Raw genomic sequence first — 19,327 nt, 5'->3', positions numbered from 1 at the left:
GACCAGTTCCAGAGGAATGCTGAGCTCGGTAGGACTGGGCATCTGGGGAGGGTTTGACAGGGGCAGAAGACCCAGCCTGCTCTCTGGGAAAGACCAAGGCCACACTCGGTGGTCTTCCTCAGACTCCCCTGAAAAGATGCCAGTGAACACAATTGCCCTTAGCATCTTCCCTCCCCTGCGGACCCATGCCCCGTGGGCCCTCTCTTTTTCTCCATGGCAATTACCCCCAAATCACCTCTTTCTCCCCTTCATTTTAGGAAGGCCTGGAGAATTCTCCCCTTTTCCTCCCACTCACACCTCCAGTGAGCTCCGGGTTAGCTGTTGGCCCTCCGGTAGCATTTATTAAGTACCTGCTATATGCCAGGGGCTGGGGGGAGGGGAGGCAGAGCAGTGGTCTCGCAGAGCAAGGCAGGTTGGGGCATCCCAGGCAGAGAGGCGAGTAGAGGGGGGGACGAGGCATGCTGGGCTGCTACTCTGTGCTATTCGGCTGTCGTGGGGCCCCGGCAGAAGTTCTGGTTGTAGAAATGGCGGTTGTCCCTGGTCAGGGCTGTGCCCAGCTGGGCCCAGAAGCTGCCCTGGCCACTGGGCTGGTGGGGCCAGAGGAGGACGCTCTGGCGGCACAGGCGCTGGCGCAGCCGCACGTAGCGGGAGCGGTAGGCGTCGGGGCGCAGGATCACCAGCACCACGACGTCCTTGCGGTCCTCCAGCAGGCGCTGCTGGGCCAGCAGGAAGCTGGCACGCAAGAGGCCGCTGACCCGGTCCGTGTGGGCCAGCACAAACAGGGTCTTGCGGCTGCTGTAGACCGAGGCCCACAGGTTCTCAAAGAGCGTCTTGCCGGGTAGCCAGTCACGCTCCTCCAGGCACAGGCGGAGTGCCCGGCGCCCACGGCGCTCCTCCAGCTGCACCCGCAGCTCGTTGTACACCCAGTCGGCCACTGCGCTCTGCGCCTTGTCGAAGACCACGAAGGCATCGTAGAACAGGGCGTCTGTGCCCCGCCGCTGCCCCCGCCGGGGCAGCCAGGCCAGGCACAGGTGGAAGCAGTACCAGAGGTCCCAGCCGCAGAGGTGGTGCAGCATGGGCACAGCCAGGCCCAGGGCCACCACCATCAGGGAGAGGCCAAAACAGTCCCAGGAGAGGGCCTCGTCCAGGCAGAGGCGCAGGTCCTGTGCGAAGATGCTGCGGCCCTGGAGCTGGCCCGGACTGCCACACTTGACTCGGCTGGGCAGCCCGGGCACGGCAGCCTGCACCTCCAGCAGGAAATCCACGAAGGCCGCCCCACAGGCACAGTGCAACGGGTTGGTGCTCACGTCTAGGATTTTCAGGGTGCCCGCTAGGGAGCCAAACCAGGAGGGGTCCACCGTCTTGAGGGCGTTGGCACTGAGGTTGAGCTCTTCCAGCCGCTTGGCGAGAACAAAGAAGCCGGGGGTCACGAAGCCGATGCTGTTGCCGCTGAGGTCCAGCTTCCGGAGCCGGGTACCAGACGGCAGGCTGCCATTGCTCAGGGCCTTCAGCTGGTTTCTCGCCAGGTCCAGTGTTTCCAGCTGGGGCAGGAGGGCCAGGCTGCTCCAGTTGAAGAAGGCCAGGTTATTGTCACGGAGACGCAGCAGCTTCAGGCTCTTGGGGAGGTTGTCCAGGGTGCGTGGCAGGAGGGTATGCAGGCGGTTCTGGGACAGGTCCAGCAGGACCAGGCTTCTCAGGCCTTGGAAGAAGCGGAGATAGAGGTCTCCCTCAGCCCACATCTGGCTCAGGGCATTGCCACTGAAGTCCAGGGCCTGCAGCGAGGCGCTGCAGAGCTGCTGGGACACACGGCTATGGATGTCATTGTGCGCCAGGCTGAGGTAGCGCAGGGAGTGCAGCTGGGCCACGAAGCTGAGATTGTGGCCCACGCCCTGCATGCTGAAAGGCTGGCTGTTGTAGCTGAGGTCTAGCGCCTCCAGTCGCGGCAGCTCCGTGAATGAGCTCCCGTGGTACAGGTCCAGCTTGTTGTGGGACAGGTCCAGCACCCGCAGGCTGGTCAGCGGCACAAACTGCGAGCCGTTGACCGCCTGTGAGATGCTGTTGTGGCTCAGGTGCAGGCATTGGAGGCGCGAGAGGCGGGCAAACATCTCTGGCTGGATCGTCACCAGGTTGTTCCGTGACAGGTCCAAGGTGAAGCTGAAGTTCTTGCAGCTTAGCATGAAGTCCTCCAAGCTGAGGGTGTCCAGTGGGCCTGGAGCGAGGTCCCTGGACGGCAGCCAGACCTTCGGCCCACCATCCGCCTCCCCCAAGGTGGCTGCCGGCCTCACAGCTCCACTGATGCGGTTGTCTGACAGGTCCACGTAGAGCAGGCCCGGGAAGGCCCCGAAGATGCTGAGCTGGGCCTGGTTGATGAAGTTCATCTGCAGACGCAGAATCTGGAGCATGGGCAGGTGGGTCAGCGGCTGGAGCGTGGTCTCACTGAGCGAGCGGAAGAAGATGCCGTGCATGTCCAGCTCCTTCAGGGAGACCAGGCCCCCGAAGGAGGGCGCCAGGTGCAGGTGGGCGAAGGACACCTTCTTGTGGTAATTGAAGGACAGATTGAGCCTGCGCAGCCGGACCAGGCCCCGGAAGGCCGTGGTCTTGGTGATGCAGTCATAGAGGAAGTTCTCACTCAGGTCTAGCACTTGGAGCCTGCCCAGGCCACGGAACCATCTGTTGTCCAGTCTGTAGAGAGAACTGTCCTTCAACACCAGGCCTTCGAGGCGGCTCAGGTGGCTGAAGGTGTCGGGGTGCAGCTTGGGGAAGTGCTTCGGACACTCCATGCAGGGGTTGCGGGCATGGTCACAGCGGCGGCAGTTCCCACCCATGTCGAGCACGCGCAGGGCGGTCAGATTGGCCAGGTCCTCGGGCGCCAGGGTGACAATGTGGTTATAGGACAACAGCAGGGTCTCCAGGCTGGGGGGCAGGAGGCGGGGCACCTCCGTGAGGTTGTTGTACTTGAGCGACAGGTGCGTGAGGTTGCCCAGGCCAAGGAGGGCGCCCGGGGCCACCTCCGGTGCCCGGTGGCAGGGGTTCTTGTAGTAGCAGTTGCCGTCCATGTACAGAAAGCGCAGGGCGTGTAGGCCGGCGAAGTGGGTGGGGTCTAGCACCAGGATGTTAGTGTGGCTCAGCGACAGGGACACGAGGGACCTGGGCAGGGCGGGCACGGTCGTGATGCCGTTGTAGCTCAGGTGCAGCTCCTCGAGGGTGGGCACGGCCAGGAAGGTGTTGGGCTCGATGGTCATGTGGCAGGGGAAGTGCATAGGGCTGAGGCCAGCTGGCGGGCAGTTCCACTTGAGGTTGAGGACCCGCAGGCTGGACAGGTGGGCGAAGTCGGAGTCATGCAGGTGGTGGATGCGGTTGGAGAGCAAGGAGAGGCTGGTGACGTTGGCCCGGGGCGCTGCGGCCGAGAAGTGTGGCACAGACTTCAGGAACAACCAGTTGCAGTTCACCAGGCCGTGAGGCTGGAGTTCACAGGGCAGGAAGGCAGGCAGGGTGCCCTGGGCCAGGGCTGCAGCCAGTGCCGCCGCCTGCACCAGGAGAGAAAGGGGGTGCCAGGCACGGCAGGGGCCCTGCGGGGTGGGCACCGTGTGAGGGCACGGCCCCAGCTCCACCTCTCCTGCGCCCCCCCGGGGTCTCCCGCAGGGCTCCCAGCCCTCCAGGGAGGTTCCTGTTTCTCTGCCCAGTGCCCATCCCACCTCCAAGGCCCACAGGGAACTTGGACTCAGGTCTGAGGCCCAGCCTTTGACTCAGAACGGGGAGTCAGAACTGGTTCTGGACCTGAAATCCAGACTCATGATCTAGAGCTTTCATTCAACCAAACCCCAACTGGACAGGAGAGCCAGGTAGGTGGTCAACAGGCCCCCCAGGCTCTCCCCGACTCTCTCCTTCCGTTCCTCAGAGGTCATTTCTCTTTCCTCCTGAGCAAAGAGGCATCTTCCCTTCCCTCCAGCCCCCTGAAAATCTCCCTCTGCTTTCTACCAGGCTTCCCCCAGCCCTCCCTCTGCATTTGGCCAAGAGGTGGGAATGAGGGTCTCCTGCTGGGGTTCAGGCTGGCTACCACCCAGGGCCCTGGCCAGGGCGGGCACTGCCCAGCTCTTTCCCCCTCTGCCCACCTCACCCAGCCCAAGCACTCAACCTGCTGTGGGTCAGAATGGATTGGAGGGGAGGCTGGGCAGCAAAGGGCAGACAGCGCCCAGCCTGGGGGTCCCCTTGCTCGCAGCCCAGCACCACCACTGAGCACAGCCCTAGGCCCCAGCCTCCTCACCCAAGCAGTGGGTTTGTGTCTCATGGCTCAGAGAAGGTCTTCTGCTCTGATGTCTTCAGGTTTCAGTGAGTTTCCCCAGGGCCACCTGGGTGACTGTCCCTTTCACCATTGCAGCCACCAAACCCACCTTTCTCCCTACCACTTCCCACTGTCCCCTTCCCTGGGGACTGAGGGCCGCTGTCCTACCATGACAGGGAAGGGGGGCTTCTCCAGAGGGTCTGGCTGGCAGACTAGGCAGCAGCTGCAGGGAAGGATGCTTCGCACTCACAGCCCCTTCCCGTGGTGATGGCTCGGGGAACAGAGGAAGTGAGAATTTCACAATAACCTAGCCCCCTTCCTTCCCCCACCCCATGCCCAGGGCAGGGGTGTCGGGGGGATGCAATGAGTCAGAGGCCATTTGCATAGTCAGGTGGCAGCCGGCCCCTTCACCTCTTCCTCTTTCCACTCTCCCCCCGCCCTCTTCTCCACAGCCTGTCCTAAGAATCCGCCACATCCCACATGGGCCTCACACCGGTCCTCTGGGAAGTCTGGGGAGAAACAACCACCCAGAGCCCAGTCTAAGGTCAGTGAGAGAGTGGAATTAGGGGCAGTGCCAGACCTGGGTGGGCTGCTGACACCCATGCCAGGGCCTGCTCAGCCCCTGCCCCCAGGCAGCACTCTCAGGCCAGCAGCTCCCACACTGCCCTTTCCTGCCCTGCGGCCCCATCCCCAGGGCTCTGTGTGCCATGCCGGGCCTGGCGTATGGGGTCGGGGGGCAGCACTGGCCTTGCCCAGGCTCACCTGCCCCACTGCAGCTGCCGCTTTCTCTAGAAGCAGGGCCTCCTCTGCATTCCCAACACACCGTCAGAGCACAAACCCCATGGCTGGACCAGCTGGGACCTCCTGGCTCATCCTCCCCTGAGGCTCTTTTCACACGATCCTTCTGACCCAGGTAATCATAACAGATCACTCAGGCCCAAAGCCTCAAGGTGACCTGGGACCCTCAGCAAGTCCTGCTGGCTCCATGTTCAGAATCTGCCCGTTGCCCCCCACCTTCACGTCCACCAGCCTGGTCTGAGCCGCCATCACCTCTTGCCTAGACCAGTGCAGTCGTCGCCTCCTCAGGGCTGTCCTGATTCTGCTCTCAAGCCCCACAGCTTATTCTCATTAGACCCCTAGGTCACATTAGGTCCCTCCTCTGCTCAGATGCCTCCATGGCTCTTTCTGGGGTCAAAGCCAGTCTACATCATAGCCAGCAAGGTCCTATGGTATCTGCCCTCCCACTGCCTCCCTGACCAGTCTCCAGCCACTGGCCTTCTAGCTGTGGCTTGAACACACCCATGTACTCTCCTGCCCCAGGGTCTTTGAATGTGCTGTTCGTTCATTCATTCATTCATTTGGCTGCTCTGGGTCTTAGTTGCGGCACACAGGATCTTCGTTGTGGCGTGTGGGATCTTTTAGTTGCGGCATGAGGGATCTAGTTCCCTGACCAGGGATCAATCCTGGACCCCCTGCATTGGGAGCATGGAGTCTTAACCGCTGGTCCACCAGGGAGTCCCCGTTCCCTCTGTCTTGAAGCTTTTTCCAGATACTCACATGGTCCCCTCCCTCACCACCTTTACATCTCTGCTCACACATCACCCTCTCAATGAGGTCTTCTCTGACATTCTTATAAACCCCCTACCCCAGATTGGGTATTCCTGAGCTCTTATACGTAATTTGTCCTTAACAGTTTTTACCTGCCAACACACCGTAATACTGATTTTTCATGGTTTCTTGTATATTCTCTTATTCCTCTGCTGGAATGTCAGCTACTTGAAGGCAAGGATCTTTTTGTCTGTGTCCCCAGAGCCCAGCACAGTACCTGGCACATAGTAGGTGCTCAATATTTGCTGAATCCATGGGTCTCCAGCACTCAGCCCTGGGCAGGCACAGAGAGTGTTTCTGAGTGATGGTTAAATGAATGAGTGAATGAATGAACAAACAAATAGGGCTTCTGCTGGGAGGGGGAAGCTTCTCTGTGCTTCTCTGTGCCCACCTCTGGATGGGTGTCATGGCAGGCAGGTGCCAAGCTGCCAGGCGTCCAGCTGGTGCACAGGCCCAGGTGGTTTAGCAGTCTGAGGGTGATGGCATTGTCTTCCTGCTCACCTGAGAACCAGTGTTTGGGGTGGGAAAGGACAGCCTCCTTCTCTGGGTTCTGGCTAGGGTTCCAGCTCTCCTCCCTACAATTCTAAGGGCTTTAGGACTTCCCTGGTGGCGCAGTGGTTAAGAATCCGCCTGCCAATGCAGGGGACATGGGTTCGAGCCCTGGTCCAGGAAGATCCCACATGCCTTGGAGCAACTAAGCCCATGCGCCACAACTACTAATCCTGCGCTCTAGAGCCCATGAGCCACAACTACTGAGCCTGTGTGTTGCAACTACTGAAGCCCACGAGCCTAAAGCCCGCGAGCCTAGAGCCCATGCTCCGCAACAAGAGAAGCCACTGCAGTGAGAAGCCCGTGCACCGCAACGAAGAGTAGCCCCTGCCCGCCGCAACCAGAGAAAGCCCGCGCGCAGCAACGAAGATCCAACGCAGCCAAAAATAAATAAATTAATTAATTAATTTTTAAAATAAATAAATAAGGGCTTTAGTAGGGGCTGAGAGAGGCCCCAGGGATAGAATACTGCCCTGAGTCCCAGCCCAAGGTGCACTCTCAAGAAAAAGGACGGTGCCCATCCAGCAGCTGAATCCATCATTGGCCCCACATGTCCCCACCCCTGCACACCTCCCACCCAGGATGGGAGGAGTCTTCCACCCACTTCTCAGAGGCAGAGAATGAAGTTCTGGTTCCTGCTGAATCCCAAGCCTGAGGGAGATTCTCCCAGACTCCCTGGGACCAGAAACCCAGGCCCTTCGGGGCAGAACGCAGGTACCTAAGAGAGGGCCAATTAGCTGACAGTGAAGTCTGCACATGCACACACGGGCTGGAGACACCAAGATCCAGAGGTCCACGGAAACAGCCACCCTGCCTCAGCCCCACGGCAGCCGGGAAACCTAGTGGGCAGAGCTTACTCAGTGTGGCAGGCCCCCAAGGAGGTCCATGTCCTAATCCCCGGCACCTGTGAATATGTTCCCTTATGTGATAGAGACTTTGCGGGTGGGATTAAGTTAAGGATCTTGAGATGGGCAGAGTATTCTGGATTATCTGAATACAATCACAATGTCCTTATAAGACAGAGGCAGAGGGAATTTGACTACTGATGGCCACGTGGCAACGGAAGCAGAGGGAAGCAGAATCAGAGAGAAGATGCTATGCCCCTGGCTTTGAAGATGGAGAGGCCACAAGCCAAGGAATGCAACCGGCCTCTAGAAGGTGGAAAAGGTGAGGAAATGGATTCCCCCGAGGCCTCCAGAAGGAAACAGCCCTGCTAAAACTGTGACGTTAGCCCTGTAAGACGCATTTCAGACTTAAGAACTGTGAGAGAATAAATGTGTAGTTTTAAGCCAGTAAGTTTGTGGTACTTTGTTACAGCAGCCACAGAAAACGAATCCACCCAGATCCCCCATATCACAGCAGAGGTGTGCCTGCCTCTTGGATGGAGCTCCCATCGACAAGCCGGCCTCTCCACGCCGTGCCCTCGTACACAGGAACACAGGTTCTCCCACACATCTGCAGCCGGGAGGGCTGGGGCTCCACCTAGCAGGCCAACAGGCCCCTTCTGCATTGGGAGGGGACAGTTCTATGCTCAGGGCTTCCCCATTCCCGGTGCCAGAGATGGTCCCTCAGGGCCAGACTCAACTGTTGATTAAAAATATTTTATTCTTTAAAAAATACAGCATTCAACCATCTCGTCCTGCAATGACCCCCTGCCCCAGCCCCAAATGACCGCACCCCTTGTGGGCAAAGGCTTCTGGGCCATGCTGGGACCCTAGTCTCAGTTCCCCTGGGGGCCAGGTTCATGCCAGGTCCCCCACCCAGCCCCTTGAACCAGCTGGGCAGGGTCCCCAGATGCCCTGGGCACATGGATGAGAGGCAGGAACAGCAAAGGGGGAGGGTCGCAAAATGCCAGCCCAGTGGTCCTCGGAAGCTGCAAGACTGTTCACTCACCAGCCCTCCTGCCCACAGGAGGCCACCCCAGAGCCCAGGCTGGGAAGGAGGGAGGTGGCTGCGGGGATGGGGTGGGGGTCGGGTAGGGGCAGCCCCACAGTTCCACATGCCAGCAGGGCTCGGGTCCCGCCACCTAGCTGTCGTCCCCATTCTCGCCGGGGCCACGGATGAGGCGCTTGTGGCCCCGCTTGCCCCCGGGGCCCTTGGGCTTGGCGAAGGCCTGCTTGAAGGCATGCTGCTTGGGGTGCACCTCGTCATAGAGGAAGCTGGCCGTCAGCTCCGCCCCGTCGCCAATCTCAATCTGTGCAGGGCAAAGCAGTGGTCGGTCACTCCAAGGGTGGAGGGCCCTAACACACACCACCCTTGGTCACCACTCCTGGGGCACACCCCTGATCTCTCTCACTCTAGCCCTGGGGTGTCCTCTCAGATCCCCACCTGAAACGCACCTCCAGGAGCACAGAGCCTGGGGCCTGCTGCCCTGCAGGCCTTGTCACCCCCTACCTGCCTTCCAGACCCAGGAAAAGGAGAGATATGGGTGTCACAGCTGGGGCTTGTCCAAGACATCAGTTACCTGGGCAGCCTGGGCTATGCACACTACCCCCTGGGCCTCAGTCTCCCCATCCAACCAACAGGGCAACAATGCCCCTGCTCTGCCATTCTCACGGGACCCTGATGCCCCACGTGGAGGGTGGGGTGACAGGGCCCTGGGAGGCGAGGCCCTAGGGAATGGGCACCCACCTTCTTGGCGATCTCCAGCTGGAAGTCCTGCTCCACGGAATCGAGGAGGCGGCTCTTGCAGCTGGAGTAGAGCATGCGCTCCTTGATGCTGCACTTGTAGCCGGGCATCGAGTAGATGAACACTGCAGAGAACAGGGAGGTGAGCCACGGTGGACCTGGGACTCCTGCTGCCCCATAGCCCCTGCAGGCGGCCCACCCAGCTGTGGGCCAGCGCGGGGGCCCTGCTGTGGCCACTCACCCACAGACTCCAGGGGGTCACCCTCATGGGTGTGCTTGTAGAGGAAGAAGTGGTAGCGGGCGGCATCTCGGGGCACCCGTGATGGCAGCTGGGCCACGTCCGTTGGCTCTGTGTGTACCAGCTCGATGGTCTCCCGCTCCAGGTCTAGCTTCTGCCGAGGGGCAGGGGGAGATGTGAGGGTACCGCGCGGGGGAGGGCCCAGGCCCACCCTCGCCAACAAGAATTCCCTGAGGTGGGAACCTGCTGTCATCTCCCTCTCCCGGGGCTCCCCTCCCCCATCCTGCCATGTGGGTCCCTCTGAAGAGGCCACTCCTGGGCGCAGCCCCAACTCTGCCCCTTTGAACACTCTGCTAGAAGAGCAAGTCCCAGCAAGGACAATGGACAGGACAGTGGGGAGGGCCTTCACCTCAAGGAGGCATCACCCTTGGGCCAGCCTATCCTCAGAGCTGAGGACCCGTTCTGCTTGAAAGGGGGCAGGCTGGACCACTGGGGCAGAGGGACCCTGGCTGGGGAAAGGGGGTGGTCAGGGGGCTGCAGAGGGAGTCTGGGACAGGAAGGGGCTCAGAGCTGAGGGGTGAACCCAGGGGTGATGTGTGTATGCAGCGTGGAGGGCGGATTGAGGGACAGTGTCTCACAGGAGTCCCTGTGGGTGAGCCGGGGCCGGGCAGGGCAGGGGAACAGAGTGCAGCCACCACACGTGGCGACTGTAGGGAACGGGTAGGGATGGAGGGCGGCGTGTTCCCACCAGTACATGGGTGAGCTGACGTGAGCTCATGAGTGTGCGCAGGAGCAGGGTGGAGGTGCAGCACGCCCTGAGTGTGTGCCTAGGGCAGGGAACGCGCACCCACCAGCTGGATGTAGTTGACCATCTTCTGTCTGAGCTGCTGAAGTGCCCGCTGGGCCTGAGGCTGTAGAGGGAAGGCCAGGCCCTGCAGGGTCTGGTGTTTGCTCTCCACACTGATCTCTGTCTTCACCTGGGGACAGGTGAACATTGAGCGAGGCCCTCACCTGCCCAAACCAGGGTGTAGCCCACCTGGGGAGCACAGGCTTGGCCAGCAGGGCCTGACGTGACCTCGAGGGCCTCGGGCCAGGACTTCTGCCCACCCTGTCCAGCGCACCCACCTCATTAATACGGATCTGCTGAAGTTCTCTCTCGGCCGAGGTCAGCGGGGCAGGCGCCGCACAGGATGACAGGTGCTTCTGGTACCCAGCAAAGGAGAGGTCATCCTGGCCGGTGGATGCAGAGGAGTAAATAAGCACCTTGGGGTGGGCTGGCAGAAACCCACTAAGCACCCCAGCTTGCAGACCTTGGACCCTCGCAGCCCTCCCTACTCATCCCCAAGCCTGGCACCCACTTACTCTGTGAGCCTGTATAACACCTCACCCTCTGTGGGTCCATGACCGCAACCTAGTGGTCCTGGCCTTGAAGGGGGCGAGGGGCACCCAGGGGAGGGGGCCTACCTTCACAGTCCCGAAGAGCTCATCCTTGATGTGGCCGCCCCCAAACTCCTTCTTCACTGTGGCCCGTGTGGCTGCATACAGCATCTTCAGCCGCACCTGAAGGGTGGGGGCCAAGCCATGAGACCCCTCCAGGCAGGGCTGCCCGTCCAGGAGCAGGCAAGAGCCTCTGGGTGGGGACCTGGTCACCTCATTGGGCCCACACACCCAGCAGAGGGCGCAGCAGAGCACCCAGCAGAGGGGGCGAGGCTGCAGTAGGGCGGCTCAGGCAGCAGGGGGAGCCGTTGTCCAGCCCAACCTCTGCTTCCCAGAGTCAGGCTGATCTGGCTGGATGCTCTCAGAGACCCCAGGCTCCAAGCGCAGGACCTCATCCCTTGCTCTCGTACTCTCTAGTGCAGGATCTGATGTCTCCCCCATTCAGACTCCCTGGGGCAGGGCCGTGTTATCTCAATCAGACCCAGCTTCCCCCCTCCTCCAATCTGGGGGCTGGGCAGGGGTCCCTAGGACTCACAGGGGAATTATCAGGTGACCAGGCGAGGAAGAGCCACTCGAAGCCCTGGGCGTTCTGCGTGTCCAAGCGGTAGAGCAGGTAGCAAGGCTGCTGGGCATCCAGCAGCGGCAGCACGGCCCCATCATAGTCCTGGTCCCAGCAGCCCACCAGCTCCCTCGAGGCACCCAGCACGAGCTGCTCTGGGGGCAGAGGCCAGGTGAGCCAAGGAGTAGCCAAGACACACAGCCACATGCCCACAGCCATCGACAACGCGACCCCTCACAGACACCCACACACTCAGACCCACCGCACAGCTCCTCAGCACACAGCCCCACTGGGCCACCTCCTGCCCCCTCCTCCCTCAGCCTGGGGCTCCAGCAGACCCCCCAGCACACCCTTCTCAGAACGAATGTGCTATGGGAAGTGGGATCACAGCCGCAGGCCACAGGGATCTGCAGGCGCAAAGGCACATGGGCAAGAGGGAGACAGGGGCTCTTACCAGACACTGTATAAACAGCTACCCTGCTGCCCCCCACCAGCTGCAGCTTCCCCGGAAGTAACAAATCAAAAGCAGCCAACCTCTTAATGCCTGGGGCCGACCAGGCCTGCTACCTCCCTGGCTGGTGCAGAGTGGCTAAATGGGGTATCGAGGCTGGACATACACTTGACCTATCAGCCCACAGGGCCTTAGTGTGGCACCGAACACCAGCCCAGATGTGCACAGGCCCAGGCTAGAGGAAGAACTGGGGCAAGGGGACAATCACCGCCTGGCCAGTAGGTACCGGCACCTGACCACCAGGCCCTCCTGATGGGGGCAAGGGGCCTGGCTGTCCAGGAGTCCCAACAAGCCAGGCATACCAGCCCAGCCGCCTCCCTCTGGCCTTGGCCTCCTCACCTATCCTCCCAGAGCTCAGATGGGATCAAGGCTGAAAACCAGCGGTCACAGGCCGACTGGACCCCAACAGCACTGCCCAAGTTGTTTAATTTGTTGCCAACATTTTTCAAACTGGGAAGTTTCACGTAAGAAGTGGAATTCATGGCTTCTCTAGAAAAATCAGATCAAGCCACACTCAGTGGGAGCTGGGCAATGGCTGCCTGTCAGGAGGCCTGGACCCTCCTGGGCACTCCCAGGTGCCCCCACAGCTGTAATGCTGAATGCAGGTAAGGGCTCACCTAGAGACTCCTCCTGCTAAACGTCTACAGGGACGACCTGTCTGGGAGGCGACAGGGAAGGCTGAGGACTGGGGTCCCTTCTTTGGAGGGGTCCAGGAGGCTGACCTACCCCAATGACCCTGACCCAGCCTCTGAGGGCATCTGAATGTGGGGACCCTGGACAAAGCCCAGCACAACTCTGGCCCTAAAGCCTGGGGTGAATTCTGGGTCTGGGCAGACCCTGCTTTGACCCAATTCAATGTGTGAAAAGTCAGCTGGGCACCAAGCCCATTCGGGGAGCCCCCAGAAGGGCCCACTACTGCATGGCTACCAAGAAGGGCTGGAAGGATTTGTGGCGGCCCGGCCCACCCCCAGTCCTGGAGTCTGTACCCTTTACTTCCAGGGCCAGCCCCTCAGCTGTCCTCTACCCCAGGACTCTTCTACCCCAAGTCCCCCCAAGCCTCAGTCTAATCCTCTACCTCCTCGAAGCCCCTCCCCACTTCAGGCCTCAGCTCAAGCTCACCTGCCCCCCCAACCCCTATATCCCCAGCACCTCCCCTTGCGGAAGCCCCAGGTATCCCAGGTCCAGGTCAAGGCCTAGCCAAGCCCGGAATCCCCTAGTCCTGCTCTCAAAGAGGCTGACACGAGTCCCTTCTCCCCATTGTGAGGGCACTTCCCAAAGGCAGGGCCCTGGCTTCTCCTTAGGAATCTCCCCCAGCCAGTGGCCAAGCGAGGCCAGGCTTGCCGACCACACAGGGAGGTGAGTGGCACTAGCCACACGGGGCAGTGCCTGGCCTTACTCACCCCCTGCCACCCTACCTAACCCAGCCCAGCCCCCTGACTAGGCCAACGGCCAACTACAGAGCCTCTGGGGAGGCTGGGCAGGACCCCCCCAGGGAGGGCTGTCCTTGCTATCCCCCCAGCTTCAGCTTCCTACTCAGTGTAACAGGCAGAATGACCATGCCCACCTCCAACGCTCTCCTACAAGACACCTCCCATTTTCAGATGGGAAACTGAGGTCCTGAGGGGGCTGGAGGCCAATGTCCCCCCACCTCCCAGAGAAGCAACGGGGTCCAGCCACCAGCCTGTACCCTCGCCTGTAGGAAGCACTCACCGTCCTCAATGACGACTTTGATGAGCCGCACAGAACCAGCCCGCGCCTTGGCAAAGAACTCCTTCAGCTCCTCGGTAGCTACCAGAACAAGAAACATGGTGGAGGATGAGCAGACAGAGGGAGCACGGTGGGCAGGAACACACTCAGGGCCCGCTCTGTCCTGGGGGTCTGGTGGCGGAGCTGGGAGCCAGGTTAAATACGGCCCCCCATGTGACTGGGAACCTGAGACAGCCGCTGAACACAAGCTCCCAAATTTAGCCAGCAGAGGTGGCAGGCAGGCGGCCTGCTGGCTGGGATGGCTCTGTTGACAGGGCACACGGGGATGGGACAGCCCACCCGAGAATGGGGCGGGCTCTGGGACAGGCCAAACCAGCCAGAGTGAACAGCCCCCTCCTGTCCCCTGCCCCCCAAGAAGGCCCAGCACAGAGCTGGCCTGGGACACTCCCAGCACCATCATGTCCACAGACAGAAATACAAGAACAAATGCTCCCAATGCGCACTGCCCACTATGTCTACTCACACATGTACACGCATACACACACGCATGCATTGCATGTTGCACGTGCCAATGGGTACATACTCAGTCCAGCATGTGTGAACGAAACACATAAACACTATGGGACAGAGAGAGGAACAGAAATGCAAACGCCCTCATATATGAACACACCACTCAGCTGGTCTAACATAAATGGACACACACATTTAAACGTGCAAACACACAGACACACACACACAGATACAGTCCCCAGGGTGCTAATAAATTCACACACAGGCAAATGCAGAGCGTGGCTAACATGTGTGTACAGGCAAGTGGCTGTACAAAGTGTACACAGAAATACAGAGGTACACACTGACACACATGCATGCACACCCAGCCCCAGCCCACCAGCCACGCTGCCTAACCCTGAGAGGCCCTGGGGAGCCAGGCCAGCCCTGGCACAGCCCTGCCAGGGGGCGATAAGCCTCCACCACCAGGCAGCTGGAAAGATGAGTGATTCTCAGGGTCTCCTCAAAACAGACCCTGTCTTGGTCCCTGAGCCACAGAGCTGAAAGGTGACAGCCAGTGACCAAGGACCCAAGTGCAGAAGTGAGGATCATGGTCAAAGCTAGGGAACCATGGAAGTCACAGATCCACTGGTGGTTCAGAGAGGGAAACCAAGGTCCAAGTTGGGAAGGACCTACTTGGGTCCCTGGGTGCACAGGGCCAGGCCAGCATGAACTTGGGGCTGCCCAGGGGTCAGGAGAATTCTGCAGGAACACAGCTGGACGGCTGAGGTCAGAGACTATTTATAGGACCCAGCCCCGGCAGCTCGAGGGCGGGGTGGGGGGGGCCTTTAGGAAAACAAACTCTGGTCATGTCCTCAGGTGCCCATCATGCAGGGTGACCCTGAGCCTGAGACCTCACGCTGTGTACCACACTCCAAGGCCACTGGGTGGGCAGGGTCCCAGCTAAGCCCGGCAGGCCCTTGGGGCTGAGAGCAGCATGGCATGGAGACACAGCCCCACTGGGCCAGGACAGAGCTGCCCCTCAGAGGACCCCAAGCAGGTCCCTGATGAAGAGCTTGACCTCAGGGGCTCCACCTTTCCCATAGCTATCTGTGACCTCTGACCTCATTGAACCTCAAACACATCTATAACATGGAGCTAATACCCCTCACATGGTTAGAGCCTCTCCTAGTAACAATTACTAATACTTTTTTAAGATTTTTTTCTGATGTGGACCATTTTTCTAAAGTATTAATTGAATTTGTTACAATATTGTTTCTGTTTTATGTTTTGGGTTTTTGGCCCTGAGGCATGTGGGATCTTAGCTCCCCAACCAGGGAATGAACCTGCACCCTCTGCAGCAGAAGGCGAAGTCTTAACCACTGGACTGTCAGGGAAGTCCGAGCAATTATTAATTTTTTATTACTGTAATGACGGCGGGACCGTGCTGAGCTGTCACTTCCACCTGCTCAGACCTCTCCCAAGGGAGAGGCTGACACGCCCCTTCTAGTGTTACCAGAACAAAGTGACACCCCAGTAGTGGAAGAGACATCCCCCTCCATGCCTCCTCAGTCACCATCAATAATCCAGAGGCCAGGCCTGGGACACCTGAGCCTCTATCATCAAAGATTCATATCCCCCACCCCCACCCCCCACTGCCTTACCTCCCACCCCCCCACCCCCCCCCAGTAAGCCTCAGGTTACAGGTCCCTCCCCTGCCCAGCTCTGAGGCAGCAGATCCACACCTATGGCCAGGTCAGGGCTGGCACCTGGGCATCCAGGGTGATCTCTCCTGCCACCTCCTCAGGACAGAAATAGGAAGAAGTGGGCTGCTCCCAGGCAGAAGGAGGGCTGGGAGGGGGGCTCAGCCCTCAGACTCCCCTAGGCAGGCCCATCGCAGCATATGGGAAATGAGGGAGTGAGGAAGGGCCCAGGCCACAGGACCGGTCAGCTTACAGTGGGGAGGAGGAGCCCTAACTTCTGATCCCCTCTCAGTTGAAGGCAGCAGCAATGATCAGACAAAGGGGAAGGAAGGGGCAGGTCCGGTGAGGGGCTGTTCCCTTCTGTGGGGCTGAGTCATGAAGCCGCCCCTCCAGCTTTTCTTGGAGAATGGCTGGCCCAGACCCAGGCCCCTGCCTTTTCTGGTCCTGTGGGGTGTGGCCAGGGAAACCCTCTCAGGGCCAGCCACCAAGCGGCCACAACCACAAGCAGAGATCCAGGCGGTCAGGCTGCTTGATGGTGATGGCCCAGGGCAGGGAATCCTGATGTGGTGGGAGGAGTGGCTGACAGCCAAACCACTGGGCTATCTGGGCCTTCCCCACAGGCCAGGCAGCCCTCCCAGGCCAGTGACACAGGAGGACACTGAGGCCCAGGTAGGGTCAGGACACCTGGCTCCTGGCCACTGCTTCTTCCCCATCCTGTATAAGGAGGAAACCGGCCCCTTGGGGGAGGAGGGTGATGCTCTGGGCTGGAGAAGCTTGGGGTCGGGAGAGCTGGCCTGGAATCTCTAGGGTCAGGACCCTCTTCCCTGCCTCCAGCTTGGAGCAGGAGCCTTCCAGCACTGGCTGGGGCAGACTCAGGAGATCAGAGTGGAAAATGGCAGAGAGATCAGAGGTCAAGGTCAGATTGGCGACTCTCCACATCCCACTCAGAAAAAAACCTGTCCCAGGTTTTTCCCAGCCTAGTTCGTGAGGGTCCCAGAAGAGCCCAAGGTCAGGGCACCCTCCTCACACAGACACAAACCAATACGAGCCATACACGCATCCATGGTAACAAATGAACACTGAAATGCACCCAACTTGTGCACACGCACACAGACACCCACAGACATGTGCACACAGTCACGAAACACTGATGTCTAAAGATGATTCCATGCGACAGTGTCCAATCAGCCATTAGTGCATGTGCACTAGATGTACACAAGCAGTCAGATCCAGATGTGCACACACAGGACTGTACACACAAGACAAGTGCACATGCGTGCACACTCCCTCAGATGTGCACATCCGGGTGCACCCACCCCCAGAAAGGAACAAAAATACAAAGATGGGCACACACAGGCAAAAATACATAGATGGGAACACCGATACTTCCACCCCAGCTGTGTGCGTACATGTACGCCCACCCTCAACTATGCACAGTAAGTCCGCATCCCACCAAGATGTGCCCACCCCAGGCGACCCGCGGCTGCAAAAGAGAACAGGAAGCTTCCCCAGGCTGGTGCCGGGGAAGAAACAGGGGCCGAGAGCCAGCCAGGGGGCGCAGCCGTGAGCACTGACCCTCGGCCCCCTGCCCGTCCGCCATCCGCTCTCACCGTGGATGCCGGTCTGGTGCGCCATGACTCTGTGCCCCGCTCCGCCCGCGCCCTCGGAGCCCTAGGCTTTGCCCCGGCCCGGCTCGGCTCGCTTGGATTCGGAGGAGGAAAAGAAGTAGGAGGATGTGGTGGCGGCCGCCCAGCCTCGCGCAGCTTCCCGGGCGGTGCCGCAGACACGCCCCCAGAGCGCCCCGCCCCTGACGGGCGAGACCCGGAGGGGGCGGGGACTCGGGGCCGCGCTTGCGCGTAGTGGGCGCCTGGTTTCGGGTGGGCCCGCGACGGAGTTGATCGCCTTGTCCGCGCGCTTGCGCGTGCCGTGTTTGTGGCAGAGAACAGGGCCTGCGTGTGGCCGAGCGTGTGTGGGCGCACGCGTGTTTGAGCCTGTGCACCGTGATCCGAGTGGTCTGTGGCTGGGGTGTGTCCGTGAGTTCCGGCCCGGTGGGTTTGTAGGTGGGTGGGATCCACGCGTACCCCAACTTGTGGCCTTAAAGCGGGCGGGGGGCGGGTGTGGTCTGTGTGTGGATGGGCGCGCGTGCGTTTGAGTGGCATCCGTTTCCTCGGAGACGTTTCTTGAGCGCCTCCTGTGGGGCCTGGGCTCCTCGAGGCGTCCCGGCCCGCAGGCCCTGCCCTAGCAGTGGGAGCCCAGACCGACATTCTACTAGGCAGTCAGCAAATGAGCTGTGTCTGTGGCAGCGAGCGCCCTGTGCAGAGTAAGAGACCACTAGGAGGAGGTGATATTTGAGTGGAGACCTGGAGGAAAGCCTGGTAGAGCGAGGGAAAAGTTTTCTGAGAAGAGGGAATTGCGTGTGCAAAGGCCCGGAGGTTGAAGGAGGGTCAGAGCTTGGTGAGTCTGAGAAACTTCCCAACTCCTAATCAACTTCTGGCTCCACACACAGCAGACTTGCCTTCTCTGGCATCAGCCCCTGCCTGCTGTTACCAACATAATGTATCTTCTAGGCCACTGTGACTGAGTCAGGATGAGCACTTGACCCCAGTCTGTCCAGTCAGAGCCTGTCCTGGGACTTTGGATGGGAAGATTAGAAAGGAGGCGGGCTTTGGGGGCTGGGGTTGCTGAGAGTTGATGATGGATGATGTGGCCTGCCTGGTATCTAGCCCCAGCATGAGCTCCCTGCTCCCTGTCCCTCTACCCCACCCTAACTAGGCAGAATTGAGCCCTCCTCTGTGTGCCCCAGACCCTGGGTTTCTGGTCTCCTGAGAGTCCAACTCACACAAAATTGAAAGATTTTCTTGTTCATCTTCCTGTGCACGCCCTGAGGACTGGGCCTGTGTAGTGGGCCTCCACAAGAACACTTCGCAATTCCACAGAACCATAAGAACCTTGACCTCTTGGAAACAGGACTTAACCAAGAAAACAGATTGATGAAAAATAATAAGGTTATGTTCCCTATTAAAATGTCCATCACTGGGTGAACTACATGGCATCCTTAACATCAAGGTCTCCCCTGATACCTGGTTGGCCCCACCCTACGTCATTCTCTTTGTTTTTATCACTACCTGATTCATATATTTACTTGCTTATTTGTTTATTGTCTTCCCCCCACCAGTCGTTAAATTTTTGCCCCTGCTCTATCCCCAACACCTAGAACAGTGCCCAGGATTAGTAGGTGCTCAATAATATTTGCCAAATAAAAAAAGTGTCTGAATGAACTATGAGTGTTTGTGTTGCACACTAACTATGACTGGGCACATTTACTTAATCCTCATGACAGCCCTACAGGGTAGGTGTTATTGTCTCCTTACAGATGAAGAATCTGAGGTTTGGAGAGATAAAGTGATTTGATCAGATTCACAAGGTAGTGAGTGTCCCCAAGAACCTTAGTTTCCTTTACTCAAATTGGAACAAAGGATGAGAAATCCTGCTGGGCAGTGGCCCTCATCGCCTCCATCACCGTCTCACACCTGAGTGATGAGGGTTTAACCAGAGAAAGGAACTTCCTGGGAGACTGGGATTGGGGCTCAGTCCTGCACAGTTTCAGAGCCTAGGA

At 59.5% G+C, this 19,327-nt stretch overlaps 1 protein-coding gene across 2 annotated transcripts; it reads right to left on the bottom strand.

The window, feature by feature from the left end:
* Window positions 1-464: 464 nt before the first annotated feature.
* Window positions 465-17,505, bottom strand: LOC103010163 (twinfilin-2). Of its 2 annotated transcripts, none has more exons than XM_007174719.3 (9): window positions 17,322-17,505; window positions 13,523-13,600; window positions 11,278-11,456; window positions 10,770-10,865; window positions 10,431-10,535; window positions 10,157-10,282; window positions 9,309-9,459; window positions 9,071-9,192; window positions 465-3,569 (listed from the first exon to the last, which is right to left on the bottom strand). In XM_007174719.3, exons 1-9 carry the CDS (start codon window positions 17,344-17,346, stop codon window positions 480-482), a joined length of 3,972 nt encoding a protein of 1,323 aa, XP_007174781.2. In that variant the 5' UTR covers window positions 17,347-17,505; the 3' UTR covers window positions 465-479. The 2 variants fall into 2 exon arrangements, with proteins under 2 accessions (XP_007174781.2, XP_007174783.1); XM_007174721.2 differs by lacking the exon at window positions 465-3,569 and adding an exon at window positions 8,027-8,633 and having other exon boundaries at window positions 17,322-17,487.
* Window positions 17,506-19,327: the final 1,822 nt, after the last annotated feature.

This window comes from Balaenoptera acutorostrata, chromosome 10 (assembly GCF_949987535.1).
Source record: "Balaenoptera acutorostrata chromosome 10, mBalAcu1.1, whole genome shotgun sequence".
NCBI classification, from domain to species: domain Eukaryota; kingdom Metazoa; phylum Chordata; class Mammalia; order Artiodactyla; family Balaenopteridae; genus Balaenoptera; species Balaenoptera acutorostrata.
The sequence above is the reverse complement of the archived record's forward strand: the minus strand, read 5'-3'. Positions and strand labels throughout refer to the sequence as shown.

Bases quoted from the DNA above. Each gene is read 5' to 3' on its own strand.
- LOC103010163 (XM_007174719.3), bottom strand. From the start codon at position 17,346: ATGGCGCACCAGACCGGCATCCACG. The intron at 10,536-10,769 runs GTAGGCCCCCTC...TCCACCGGCCAG, and splicing joins AGCTCTTCGGGACTGTGAAG to GATGACCTCTCCTTTGCTGG. The intron at 9,460-10,156 runs GTGGGTGCGCGT...GCCCCTCGGCAG, and splicing joins TGGTCAACTACATCCAGCTG to AAGCTAGACCTGGAGCGGGA.